At 59.0% G+C, this 13,472-nt stretch overlaps 1 protein-coding gene across 1 annotated transcript; it reads right to left on the bottom strand.

The window, feature by feature from the left end:
• Nucleotides 1-6,090: 6,090 nt before the first annotated feature.
• On the bottom strand, nt 6,091-12,069 carry LOC101947450 (probable G-protein coupled receptor 132). The gene is made up of 2 exons (XM_005283764.3): nt 11,936-12,069; nt 6,091-7,902 (listed from the first exon to the last, which is right to left on the bottom strand). Exon 2 carries the CDS (start codon nt 7,884-7,886, stop codon nt 6,918-6,920), a length of 969 nt encoding a protein of 322 aa, XP_005283821.1. The 5' UTR covers nt 7,887-7,902; nt 11,936-12,069; the 3' UTR covers nt 6,091-6,917.
• Between the last annotated feature and the right edge of the window lie 1,403 nt (nt 12,070-13,472).

Genomic DNA, 13,472 nt, shown 5'->3' with positions numbered 1-13,472 from the left:
ATAGACACCCCTCCCAACACAGCCGTCGGCTCATTCGCCCCGCCTCCTCTGCATAGCCACGCCCTTGAGCCGATCAATTGGCTCCCCCGCACTGTTTTATCTGCATAGCCACCCCCTCGGATCAAGCTATTGGTTCTCCCGCCCTACCTCATCTGCATAGCCACGGCTTCCTATCAATCCATTGGCTCTCCTGACCTCAGTTATCTGGATAGCCACGCCCTCAGATGAACCCACGGGCTCTCCCGCATTGCTTTAGCTGCATAGCTACACCTTGAGATCAACCCATTGGTTGTCCGACCCTGTTAAATTTGAAGCCATTGACTCCCCTGCCCTGTTTTATTTGCATAGCCACGCCCCAAAGTGTAATCCTTGGCTGCACCCACCCTGTTTAAATGCCCTCCCCTTCCCAGCCAATGATTCATTTACATATTCTTATCTGTATAGTCACGCCCATGGATGCTGCCATTTGCTCAGACCCTGAGTGAAATCTGCATGACCACACCTCCCGCACCTAGCCATTGGTTCATCCATTTCGTCCCGGGAGGAGCAGTGACAGCTCTACCCACTGCAAGAGGGGTGTGGCTATCACTCATCCTACCTACCAGGGGGCGGTGCAAGCATCTGATTGGCTGGCTCCTGTCTGAGAGCCTGGGTTGCCTACTATAAATAGACCCATGCCAGCCCCATGCACCCCCCACACCCCGCACAGCTGGGGCTCCCCGCACATCCCCATGCCAGCCCCATGCACCCCCCACACCCCGCACAGCTGGGGCTCCCCGCACATCCCCATGTGGGAGAGGGGTCGGCTGATTCAGGGGGGAGCTGCTGGTTCTGGTAAAGCCCCCAGTGGTCCTTTGCGCCCCCTCACCCCCCAGCTAAACCTAGTGCATCCTGCCCCCAATAATCCCCCTCAGTGCACATCCCCTAATCTTCTCCAATGCACCTCCTCCCAAACGCACGCCCTGCAACCCCCATCCCCTCCCCAATCATCCTTAACTTAACTCCCCCATGTGACCCCAATGCACCCACACTAGCCCCCTCTGCAATACACCTTCTCCCTGAGTGCACTCTCCAGTTCACCCTCCTAACTTCACCTCCAACGCAGCCCCATCGCCTCCACCAATAACCCCCCTAATGCATGCGCTGCAACCCCCATCCCCTCCCCAATCATCCTTAACTTTACTCCCCCATGTGACCCCAATGCACCTTCTCCCCGAGTGCACCCTCCAGTGCACCCTCCTAACCTCACGTCCAATGCAGCCCCCTCCACCAATAATCCCCCCATTGCATCCTGTGCAACACTCATCCCCTCCCCAATGGTCCTTCAACTCCTCCATGTCAACCCAATTGACCCCCCACTAGCCCCCTCCCCAATTCGCCCTCTCCCCAATAAACCCCCCAGTGCTCCCCCACTAACCTCACCTCCAATGCAACCCCATCCCCTCTACCAATAAACCCCCCGCCAATGCACCCTGTGCAACACCATCCCCTCCCACAATGGTCATTCAACACCCCCACCTCACAGCTGAACCCAATGGTCCCCCATGAACCCACTCCTCCAATGCATCCCCTCCCCAATGCACTCCCAATAACCTGCTCCCCCAATGCCCCTCCTCCCAGTGCTCTCTGCCCACTCCACCACTAACCCCTCCCCAGTGCACCCTGTGTAAGTCACAGCCCCTCCCCCAATGCACCCCTGCCCTGCTAATCAATCCCCGCCCCAGCGCTCTCTGATCACTCCCATGCACCCCTCCCCATGCACCCTGTGCAACCCCCCATCTCGTCCACCAATGCACCCCCCACTAATCCCCTCCCCAGTCCTCTCTGCCCACCCCTATTTGCACCTCCCCTGGCACACTCCACCCCCCCCTCATCCAGCTCCAATGCACCCTGCACACTCCTCCACCCCCTCCCCAAGGCATCCTGTGCAACCCCCATTTAGCCCCTCCCCAATGCACGCTGCCCCCCATTTATGGCTTCCTCCCCCAAGGCAGTCTCCTCAATCCCTCCACTCCATAATATTCGCCCTCCTTCCCCACCCCGCCGATGTCTTCCATGTTCCCATTGTTGCCTCCCACCATTCATCCCTCCTCCCAATACTCCCCTGCTGTCCCTGATACCCCCAAATACCTGCAGTGCCCCTCCAGGTCCCCCCATATCCTGGAAAATCTCCCAGGGCCCACTATTCCTGCTGCTTCCAACAAGAGCCCCTAACAAGCCCACAACATGCCAGCCCCCCTCCACTTATGCAGCACACCCTCTCACATCTCACCCCCCGCACAGAACCCCACTGGAGGCACATGCCTTATCCCGGAGCAGCGTCTACCATCCTCGTTCGAACTGTGAATTCCAGCACGTGGGTCACAGCCGGCTTCCGTCATGGGAGTGAAACGTGTCTGTGCAGAGGAGGGGTCTGCTTTGCCCGCCGGGCCAGGCTGGACTCCACGCAACCGGGCTGGGGAGAGACGGCGGACATGGAAGTGCCCATTGCAAGAGCCGCGATTCACAGCATAGAGATAAGGCCTAAAGAGACTGATCATAGTCACAGCTTCATCTAGAGAGCCATGGATGCAGAGATCATTTCATCTGGCCCTCTGGAGAGCACAAGCCAGAGAACTGCCCTGAATGAATTTGAGAGCTTAATAAAACATCCCATTTTGAGTTAAAAATTGCCAGGGCTGGAGAATCCACCAACACCCTGGGGAAATTGCTCCAATGGTGAATTATTTGCACTGTGGAAAATTTACCCCTTTATTTCCAGTCTGAATTTGTCCCTCTTCAATTCCTAGCCACTGGATCGTGTTAGACCCGTCCCTGCTAGACTGAAGAGCCCAGGATTAAATATTTGTCCCCTGCTAGACTGGGATCAAGTCACCTTCTCTTTGGCGGAGGATAACGACGGCGAAAATGGCCGGGCTAAAAAAAGGCCGGGTAGCAGGGATGGTGGAAAAAAGGGGCCTGGCTCCAGGGAGAGCAGAGTGGCTGGGGGCCTGAGATCAGGAAGGCTGCCCCTTCCCCAGGCTGCAGCTCCCAGAGCCAGTGCAGACGGGAAGGGGCCGGGGAGATTTAACCAGCTCCAATAGGATTAGGGCCTGGGGCGGGGGATTAACAGGATCGGTGTCCGCAGGTCGAGCCGGGATCAAAACGCTGCCCTGCCCCCCCAGTTAACTTCTAAGGGGATTTAGTGCTGGGGAAGGGTGCTGGCATCACAGCCCCAAGCCCCCCCCAACCATGGCCTGCCCCACCAGCGACCCTGGCCTGCTCCCCCAGTCCAGTCACCCCAGCACTAGCAAAGGAGAAAGGGTTTGGGCTCATGCATCTGTAGAAGAAGCCGATACGCCCCTCTGGGGGCCAGAATGCGTCATGACAGCACAGACATATGGGGAAAAGGCCTCATTGATTGGACACTTTTAATAAACCCCTGCCTGTCTTTAAGGCAGGCAGGGCTGGAAACAGAACCCAGGAGTCCTCACTCCCAGGCCCTCCCACCCCCTGCTGCTCTATCCGCTAGACCCCCACTCCTCTCCCCAAACTGGGGGGGACAGAACCCAGGAGTCCTGACTCCCAGCCTCCCTGCTCTCTCCATTAGACCCCACTCCCTTCCCAGAGCTGGGGATAGAAGTCCTGGCTCCCAGCCCCCACTCCTCCCCCCAACCACTAGACCCCACTCCCCTCCCAGAAACTTTCCAAACTAAGAACAGCAGAATCGGACTAGTCCGTGCTGGTGCGAGTCATGCACGAGGGAATAATGAATTTAGTAAGACAGCTGCATCCAGACTCAAAACGACCAGCCCAGCAGGCCCCCGAGGGCTGAAGGGGCCAAGGAGACTATATGCTTAGCAAGGGTGAGGCAGACGGACAAGCAATGGTGTGTGCTGACTCTCTGCGGGAACGGATCCCTGGATTTTTGGCTTTAAGAGCATGATCAAAGGAAATCACTATATTAGCTCCGTTACTGTGGTCAAGTTACAACCCGCGAGCCGGCGCCTTGCCACTAGAGGGGGACGCTCCGTGAGGGTCAGTGCCTGTTCTATGTTAGCACGGTGTAAGTCAGGGAATTTTCAATGAGACTTTTCCCATCCAAAAAAGTCGATTCATTGAAAACCAAAACTATTTACAAGGCCGGGTCGATTCTGGGGAATTTCTTGACTTGAAAAAAAAAAAGGTGAAAAGAAGTCTAGAAATTGTCAAAATGTCCCATCTTGCTGTCGTCTGAATGGCACATTGCCGGTTCCTGGCTTGAAAGGCTTTTTCCGGTAGCACCTGAGGCGAATGGTCGTTTCAACCGAAATGAAGAAAGTTCAAAAACGAAACGTTTCCAGCGACCTGAACCCAAACCAACGTTGGCTGTTCGGTTCGCGAACGTTTTCGAGATTTGGACGCTTCATCTCTGTTCAAGACGGGGAAATTTCCCCAAATCTTGACTATTTTCCTGAGACGGGAAAACCATGTCACCAGTTCCTAGGCCGTCGGGGGCGGGGGTGGTGTGGCTGGGAGTACATTCACACTGGAGCTGGGAGGAGCAGACATATGCATGCTAGCTCTGCTTGAGTTAGGGCCCGTTGTAGCTCACGGCAATAACAACACCACCATAGCCAGGCAAACCCTGTGGCCCCCCACACTTCCATCCCCTCGTGTCCCCGTGGATCCAAATCTCTGCTGCGTCTTGGACCTGACCGAGTTTGCTCATGGATCTGACGTGTGTGTGGTGGGGGGTGGGAGGCGGAATCTACTAGTGGGTCCCACGGGCGAGTAGAAAGGACAAGGCTCAGATCCTGGTCCTTATTCATTAGCTGGGCACTCACCCTGCAGTCCGTACGGCCCAGAGTGCCGCTAGCACCACGTCAGCGCCGGCCTGCACAGCCGAGGCAGTCCCGTCGGCCTGCGTTCCAGGGCCCGCGGTAAAGACGCCTGGATTTTCAGTTGTCCGAGGGGACAAAAGTCGTCAGCGTGGTCCGGGAACCGAGTCTGAAAAGCTGGCAACAAACGGGCAGATCCGGGGTGGATCGTTTAAGTTAAAAGCCGTGGGGCTAAGGGGGCTAAGGGGCCCCTGGGAATGTCAGGGGTCGGCATGGCAACGGGCTGAAAGAGACTAGAAATGGGAGGAAATGTCTGAAGTCACTGGGCTGCGTGTCAGTTGGCCAGTGAGATTTGCCAGCCTGGCGTGGAGTGCGTTTCTATCACAGCGGCCGCCCCCACCATGTCCTGGGCACCATTGGGCCTTTCTCACCCGGGTCCCGACAGGCCTCCTGAACAGAGCCGGCCAGAGAGAGGGCCCAGGAGGATTCTGCCATTTTGCGGATGATGGTTGTCTGCCCTGCCCTGGCTCCAGTCGAGAGACTGCCCCAGACCCTCCCTCCTCTCCTGAGAAAAACCAGCCTCGGCTGGTCAGTTTCTTCCCATTTGGTGCCAACATTCTCCTTAGCTTCGCTAGCTCTTGTCCCTTCCCGGGGACACCCCCGCCCCCCCGCAATCGGATCCCCCCGCAGACGGAACAAGCCCCGCTCTGTCAAACGCCTCTGATGAGATCAGCACTTTGATCCATGACCATCAGCCCGGCAGCCTTTCTCTGCACCTGCTCCAGTGTGAATTCATCTTTCTCCAGCTGCTTCGGCCAAACTCGGCACACTGGGGGTGGGAGACTTGCTCCCTGCTGCCCCCCCTCGCCCCATCACCATCCATGTGTCACTTTCCTTTGCCTTCTTTCCTCCTCCCTCCTTTTGCCAGCTGTGTAATCAGCCACCCAATGCAACTCCAACTTTTGCAAGCCTGCGACCGAAGAGGCCACTGAAAGCAGGGCCCTAAACAGCCCCAACGCTGCTACAAATTTGCCAGGTCTCGGCGCGGCTGATCAGCCCGTGGGCTGGGCCCGTGTGTCTCCAGCAATGAGGCTGCAGGAGAGAGACGGCACCAGCCACAGATGCTGCGTTTCCTATCTTGGTTGTTCTTTTCCCTCCCCTTTCACGTGTGTTTGTCTTAAAGGAGGCAGAATCGGACTCCACCGGCGGCTTCAGACCATCAGAAATCCCTTGTATTTCCCGCCCCCCCAAAAAGAACAGTTCATCCCACTTTTCATGCTATTTAACAGACTGTCAGACAGGAGCTATTTATTACAACAACCTTCTATTGCTAAAGGCGCTGACACCTCGTTAAAAGAGAAGCCTCCTTTAGGACTTGGACTGTTTTCCCTTCTTTTTCAGGGTCCTTGTAAGAAAAGGTTTAAAAGATGTTCATCGGTGGTTATTGCAGTGAAAGTCACCCGCAAAACTTGATGTCCAGCCCCGGACCACACTTTAATGTTGGGACAGTGAACGAGGGCTTGTTAACAGTTTATCTCTTGCTGGGTGGAGACGTCCTCTTCTCAACACCATGGACCCCTCGACTGAAGTCCCCGATGAGATGGGCTCCGTCCCTGGCAGAGAGGATCCCCCAGCCTCGCTGTTAGGGAATCATATCCTGCTTTACCCGCTCTGTCTTCACTGCTCCTCGTTGCTCCCCCTAAATAATCTTTCACCCTCTTTGGAGTATCTCCTGTCCCGTACCCCGTTCTCTGCAGAGTTCTCAGATTTAGCTCCCCCCCAAGCCCCACGCAGCGCCCGGGATCCCAGCAACCGAGAGCGACCGCTTGACCACTGAGTGCAAGCTCCCAGGCAGGGTTGTCCCCTTCCCACAATGCCCTCGTTTATGCAGCCTCATTGGCAAGCCACCCCCCAGCCATTGCTGGGCCCCAGACCCCTCCCCTCCAGCCTTGGGCATCCGCCCATGCATCCAGCTGCATCTCTTGGTGCCATCGGGCATGGTGCTGCAGGTTTTCTCCCGTGGGCGAGGCCGACGTTCCTAAGCACGCGGCTCCCCCTTCTGGTGCCATCAGGCATCCCCGATCCAGTCTCCCTCGGTCAGTGCCATGCCAGCCCCGGTCACAAGGCCAGAGAGGTGATTGTGCCGGGCGGCGGGGCGCGCGCCATGTAGCCGAACACCTTCCGTAGATCGTTCTTGATGCTGTCGCTTACCAGGGCGTAGAGGACGGGGTCCAGGGCGCTGTTGAGGCTGGACAGGGCCAGGGCCAGGGAGAAGGGCAGGTGGAGCCGCTGCTCGAAGGAGCAGAGGGAGCAGCCGTCTAGCACCGCGGAGGCCACCGTCCGCACCAGCAGCAGCAGGTGGTAGGGGGCGAAGCAGAGCAGGAAGATGGCGATGACGCCCAGCGAGAGCCGCTTCACCTTGGCCTTCTGCCAGCCCAGCAGGGTGCTGCTGGCCCGCACCCCCTGGAAGATCTTGAGGTAGGAGACCCCCAGGACCAGCAAGGGCAGCGCAAAGCCGGCGGCCACCCGGAAGTAGTTGAACCTGGCCACGCCGGGCTGCAGCGGGTAGCTGTCGTAGCAGGTGCCGTTGAGCGGCTCCGGGGAGCGCAGGGCGATGCCCACGTGGAAGGTGAAAACCAGCAGAGCCACCAGGGCGCTGGCGGTGGCGGCCGAGCGGCGGCTTCGCAGGCCCAGGGAGCGGAGCGGGTGGGCCACGGCCAGGTAGCGCTCCAGGGAGATGAGACAGAGGAGCAAGACGCTGACGTACATGTTGGAGTAGAAGACGAAGCCGGCGGCATGGCAGGCCAGGCCGCTCAGGGTCCACCGGTGCCCGCGCCACACGTACAGCATCCACAGCGGCAGGGTGAGCAGGTAGAGCACGTCGGAGGCGGCCAGGCCCAGCAGGTAGACGGCCAGCACGTTGCCCAGCCGCACCTGTTGCACGATAGGCCACAGGGTCAGCGCGTTGGTGGCCAGGCCCAGCAGGAAGACGGCACCGTAGAGAGAGACCACCAGCTCCTGGCCGGCCTGGAAATCCACCCCGCAGCGCGAGGCGTTGGACGGACAGGGGGCGCTGGCGTTCAGCATGGTGCTGGGGGCGGCGCTGCAAAGAGAGAGCGGGGCTTAATAGCAGCGAGGTACCTCCACCCCCCCCATCAACGGTGTCTTCGGAGCACACAGGGCTTGTCCCCGCCAGCAGGGGGCAGCATACACACACACACAGGGAGCAGGGCTCATCCCCGCCAGCAGGGGGCAGCACACACACACACACACACACACACACACACGGAGCAGGGCTCATCCCCGCCAGCAGGGGGCAGCACACACACACACTGACTGGCTGTCCTTTCCCGCTTGCTTCACCTCTTGGCGGGGAGAGCAGCCAATCAGAGCTGAGTAGAAGGAGCAGAGGTGTGACGGGGTACAGATGTGGGCCTGGAGGGGCAGAATTGACATGGGTCTGGGGGCAAGGGTAGGATGTAGGGCGAGGGGGCAGAACTGACATGGGCCTGGGGACAAGGGGAGGATGTGGGGCTAGGGAGTAGAACTGACATGGGTCTGGGGGCAAGGGGAGGATGTAGGGCGAGGGGGCAGAACTGACATGGGCCTGGGGACAAGGGGAGGATGTGGGGCTAGGGAGTAGAACTGACATGGGTCTGGGGGCAAGGGGAGGATGTAGGGCGAGGGGGCAGAACTGACATGGGCCTGGGGACAAGGGGAGGATGTGGGGCTAGGGAGTAGAACTGACATGGGCCTGGGGACAAGGGGAGGATGTGGGGCTAGGGAGTAGAACTGACATGGGCCTGGGGGCAAGGGGCAGATTGGAGCTGGGGGGAAGAATTGAGATGGGTTGGGGCAGAAGTAAGGGCTGGGAACAGAAAATTCCCTGGTGTGGGGCAGGCAGGTACAGAAGCAACATGAGGCTGGGCTGGCTCAGGTAATTGCTGGGCTGGGGAACAGGCCGATGTGGGGCTAAGAACCAGCAGCCATGTCAGGACTGGGGGGCAAGGGACAGATGTGGGGCTGGGAGGCAGAGCATTAATTGGTGGGCATTGCTGGGTTTGGGGAGGGGCTGTGTGCTCCCAATCTGTGCACTTTGGTCTCCGTTGCGGTGTAGCGCGAGCTCCTGCCAGGGGTGGCGTGTGTGCGTGTACGTGTGCGTGCACTGAATTTGCGTTCTTAGAATCATAGACTATCAGGGTTGGAAGGGACCTCAGGAGGTATCTAGTCCAACCCCCTGCTCAACGCAGGACCAACCCCAACTAAATCATCCCAGCCAGGGCTTTGTCAAGCCGGGCCTTAAAAACCTCCAAGGAAGGAGATTCTACCACCTCCCCAGGGAACCCATTCCAGTGCTTCACCACCCTCCTAGTGAAATAGTGTTTCCTAATATTGAACCTAGACCTCCCCCATTGCAACTTGAGACCATTACTCCTTGTTCTGTCATCTGCCACCACTGAGAACAACCTAGATCCATCCTCTTTGGAACCCCCCCTCAGGTAGTTGAAAGCTGCTATCAAATCCCCCCTCGCTCTTCTCTTCTTCAGACTAAACAATCCCAGTTCCCTGAGCCTCTCCTCATAAATCATGCGCTCCAGCCCCCTAATCATTTTTGTTTCCCTCTGCTGGACTCTTTCCAATTTTTCCACATCCTTCTTGTAGTGTGGGGCCCAAAACTGGACACAGTACTCCAGATGAGGCCTCACCAATGCAGAATAGAGGGGAATGATCACGTCCCTCGATCTGCTGGCAATGCTCCTACTTATACAGCCCAAAATGCTGTTGGTCTTCTTGGCAACAAGGGCACACTGCTGACTCATATCTTGCTTCTCGTCCACTGTGACCCCTAGGTCCTTTTCTACAGAACTGCTGCCTAGCCACTCAGTCCCTAGTCTGTAGCAGTGCCTGGGATTCTTCTGTCCTAAGTGCAGGACGCTGCACTTGTCCTCGTTGAACCTCATCAGGTTTCTTTGGGCCCAATCCTCCAATTTGTCTAGGTCCCCCTGTATCCTATCCCTACTTTCCAGGGTAGCTACCACTCCTTGCAGTACATATGAGGGATGCACACGCCGTGCACTGAGTCCGCATTCTTCGCAGTACATGTGAGGAATCCGGCCTCACTGTCATTCTCACACATGGTGGGGGGAACCAATGAGCAGACAGGTGAGAAAACACAAGGTCATTGTTCTCTGCTTGTACGGCACCAGGCACAATGGGATCCTGGGCTGGACTGCAGCCCCTGGGTGCTACCGTAATACACCTAAGAGCAATACAAATGTACAGCACCTACTACCATCTGGGGGGCCTAGCGCATGACCAAGCCTTCTAAGTGCTTCTGTAATACACCTAATAGCAATCTGAATGTACAGCTCCTAGCACTGTGGGGGCCTGGGCCATGACTGGGGCTCGTAGGTGCTACCGTGCTACACATTCGTAACAATCTTTTTTGAAAAGCTCTCCCAGGGTTTCGCCCACCGGCTGCAGTGGGACGAGGCCGTCGGCCGACACTGCACACAACAAAGCCTGGCCAAGGACCTCAACAGCCCACGTGCTTCTGGCGCTCCCAAGGCCTCCCACTTCAGCATGCCCGTGCATGTCGCCAGCAGGCCACTGACCAGCCTCATCCCCACCCCGCACACACCCGGCTTCCAGCATGCGGGCCTTGGCTCTTTAAGGGTGGTTGAGGCGTGCTGTGGTGCGACCATTTCCTTTCCCACCCCACGACACTAACCTGGGGCCCGCTTCCTGCCTGGGGTGCCTGAGCACCGAACACGTGCGCCAGGCGGTGAATGGTGCACGCGGCAGCCAGACGTGCGGCTGTGGGGGCGGGAGCCCCGTCCTGCCGCACAACGAGTGGGGAATCTCCCACAGCGGTGGCAGAACTGCGGCTGGTGCACTAGGGGGCACTGTGCGCAGTAGGGGGCACTGTCCTCAGTGGGGGGGGGGGGGGCGAAGGTGGCACATGCAGCTGGCTGGTTTTATGGGGGCCAGGGGGTATCTGTATACAGCAGGGTGGTCTAGTAGACAATGCACTGGCTTGGGAGCCAGGACTCCTGGGTTCTAGCCTCAGCTCTGGGAGGGGAGTGGGGTCTAGGGGTTAGAGGAGGGGGGGGACTGAGGAATCAGGATTCCTGGGTTCAGTTCCTGGTTCAGGGTGGGGACAAGGGTTGCGGGAGGAATTGTGAATCAGGATGCCTGGGTTCCGTCCTCAACTCTTGGAGGGAAGTGAGGTCTAGAAGTCAGAGTGGGGGTTGGTAGTGGGAGCTGGGTTCTGTTCCTGGGAAGGGAAAATGTTTGCCATGGGGGATTATGAATCAGACTGCCTGGGTTCTATTCCTGGCTCTGCCACTGCCCTTAGCCAAGTCACATCCCCACTCTGTGCCTCAGTTTCCCCATCCGTAGCACAGGAGATAATGGTACCGACCTACCCTTGTACAGTGGTTGGGGATCTCTGGCAGGGTTGCATGGCTGTGCGTGTTGGAGATGCACGGGGACTGGCCTGGGTGGCTCGGTGTGAAACGTGGTGTCTCTGTCAAAGGGATTGGCGTGGAACAGTGACGTGTGTGGGGGAGCCAGTGTACCAGGGGTGACGCATGTGCTGTGTGGGTTGTGTGTGTGCAGGGCATGTTGGCGTGTGGAAAGGGCCCTGGGAGAAGGGTGGGGTGGGCTTGGTGCCGGCTCTGGGAGAGGTTGGGGGGCAAACAGCTGGCTTGGCCCTTCCTGTGCCCCCTATGTCCGTGTGAGATGGGGGACCACCTCTGTGGCCCCAAGACAGCTGGGGTTGGATGTAGCACCCCGTTCCCCCCCCCCCGGTAAACACATGTGCCCTCACCTCCCACTCAGACCCCCCCTTCCCCAAAACCGCGCCCCCTGCAGTTTATTTACTTGTGGGGCTCTGGGGGAGGGGGCATCTGGCAGGGAGGGGTTCGCTATTCACCGCCCCCCTCACACTCCCTCCCCTGCTCCACCAGGCAGTCCCCCATGTCTGCCCCCCTCCCGACCCCTGCCCCTTAGGCAGCAGGCATGGCTTGGGGTGGGGGGTCCTGTACAGCCGCATGCCCCAGTCTTCCCCTTCCCCTCCCCAGGGACTGATCTCAAGAGCAGGGGAATGGGGGAGGGGGGGTACAGGCACATACCAGGCCGCCAGGGTGGGTCTCTGAAGAGCTGAGTGGAAGCCCCCAACCTGGGGGGAACGCTGGCACCGGAGCAGCTCAGGGGCACAGATGCATCCTCAGATCTCGGCTCCTTTGCAGCCTCAAAGGCTCCCCCGCGCCCGCCCGCCCACCCTACCCCAGCTGGCGTGTGAATGGCTGGCAGTTCTGCCCGCCCCGCTGCCATTCGCCAGCAGACACCCTTGCCCGCCCCCACCCCCGCCCCGCAGTCCCACACTAGCGAGTTCTAGGAAACGCAGTCCGGGATTTCACACACACCGGAAAGGGGGTTTCCAACGGCTGGCCAGGGGGTGGCCCACCTCTGAGCCCGTCTGCCCCCGACGCGTCCTCCCCTCCCCAGGGCAGGCGGAGGGCTGAGGGGGGCGACCAGGCTGGGAGGTGCTGGGCAAGAGGGAAACATTGCTGACGTTACCAGAAGCAGCATGCGGGCTGGCTCTGCAATCCCCAATGGCGCAAGTGCCCCCGTTCCCATCCCAGGCCAACACGGGCAGCGCGCGCACACAATGCCCTGGCTCAGCGCCAAGCAAGGTCAGCGCACAACTGCCACTTGTCCGTGGCTATCATCACACACAGCCGCTGTGCACGCTCGCCCAGTGCCACCGGACACACTCGCCCAGTGCCACCGGACACGCTCGCCCAGTGCCGGACACACAGCCGCTTCACACCCTGCATGGCCATTGGGCACAGGCGCTCAACGCCGTACATCACCACCGCACAGCTGCCTCGCACCACGCACGGCCGCTGCGCACGCTCCCCCAAGGCCGCGCACCCATGGGTGACATGGTCATTTCACCCGCTCTTCTGGGTGTAAATGAAGGCCCTGTCACAGTGCGGCAAAATGGTGTCCCAGTTGCAGGATGGACGGATGGGGGGGGGGGGCTACATGGATAGGGGCGTGGCTAAATGAGTGGTAGGGGGTAGATGGCTGGCTGGATCCATCAATGGGGAGATGCAGGGATGGGTGGAAAGATGTTGGGTAGATGAGTGGTAGGTGGATGGATGGTGGGTGGTAGATGGACAGTGGATGGTAGGTGGATGGATGGTGGGGGATGGATAGATGGACAGTGGGTTGATGGATAGTGGGTGGTAGGTGGTTGGACGGTGGGTGGATGGAGGGACAGTGGGTGGGAGGTGCATGGACAGTGGATGGACAGTGGGAGGATGGACAGTGGGTGGTAGGTGGTTGGACGGTTGGTGGATGGAGGGACAGTGGGTGGGAGGTGCATGGACAGTGGATGGACGGTGGGAGGATGGACAGTGGGTGGTAGGTGGTTGTGCAGGGGGGGTCATAATTCAAATACCCAAAACATCTTTCCCCTTCCCAGGGACAAGCAGGGGCATTGCCTGGGGTTGGGATCTCCAATTCCTGTATCTCAGAAAGGCGGCAGGCGGGCAGGGGAGGAAGGGGCCAGGCCATGGAGCACTAGGGGGGAGAACTGGGCGGGGGGGGGGGGGGCAGGGCCAGGCTGTGGAGAGCCCGGACCAAGCTGCAAAAATGTGA

Source organism: Chrysemys picta, chromosome 17 (assembly GCF_011386835.1).
Source record: "Chrysemys picta bellii isolate R12L10 chromosome 17, ASM1138683v2, whole genome shotgun sequence".
NCBI lineage: Eukaryota > Metazoa > Chordata > Testudines > Emydidae > Chrysemys > Chrysemys picta.
Note: the sequence above shows the minus strand (reverse complement) of the source record. Positions and strands in the feature narration are given on the sequence as shown.

Excerpts from the sequence above, each read along its gene's own strand:
- LOC101947450 (XM_005283764.3), bottom strand. The coding sequence starts at position 7,886 with ATGCTGAACGCCAGCGCCCCCTGTCCGTCCAACGCCTCGCGCTGCGGG.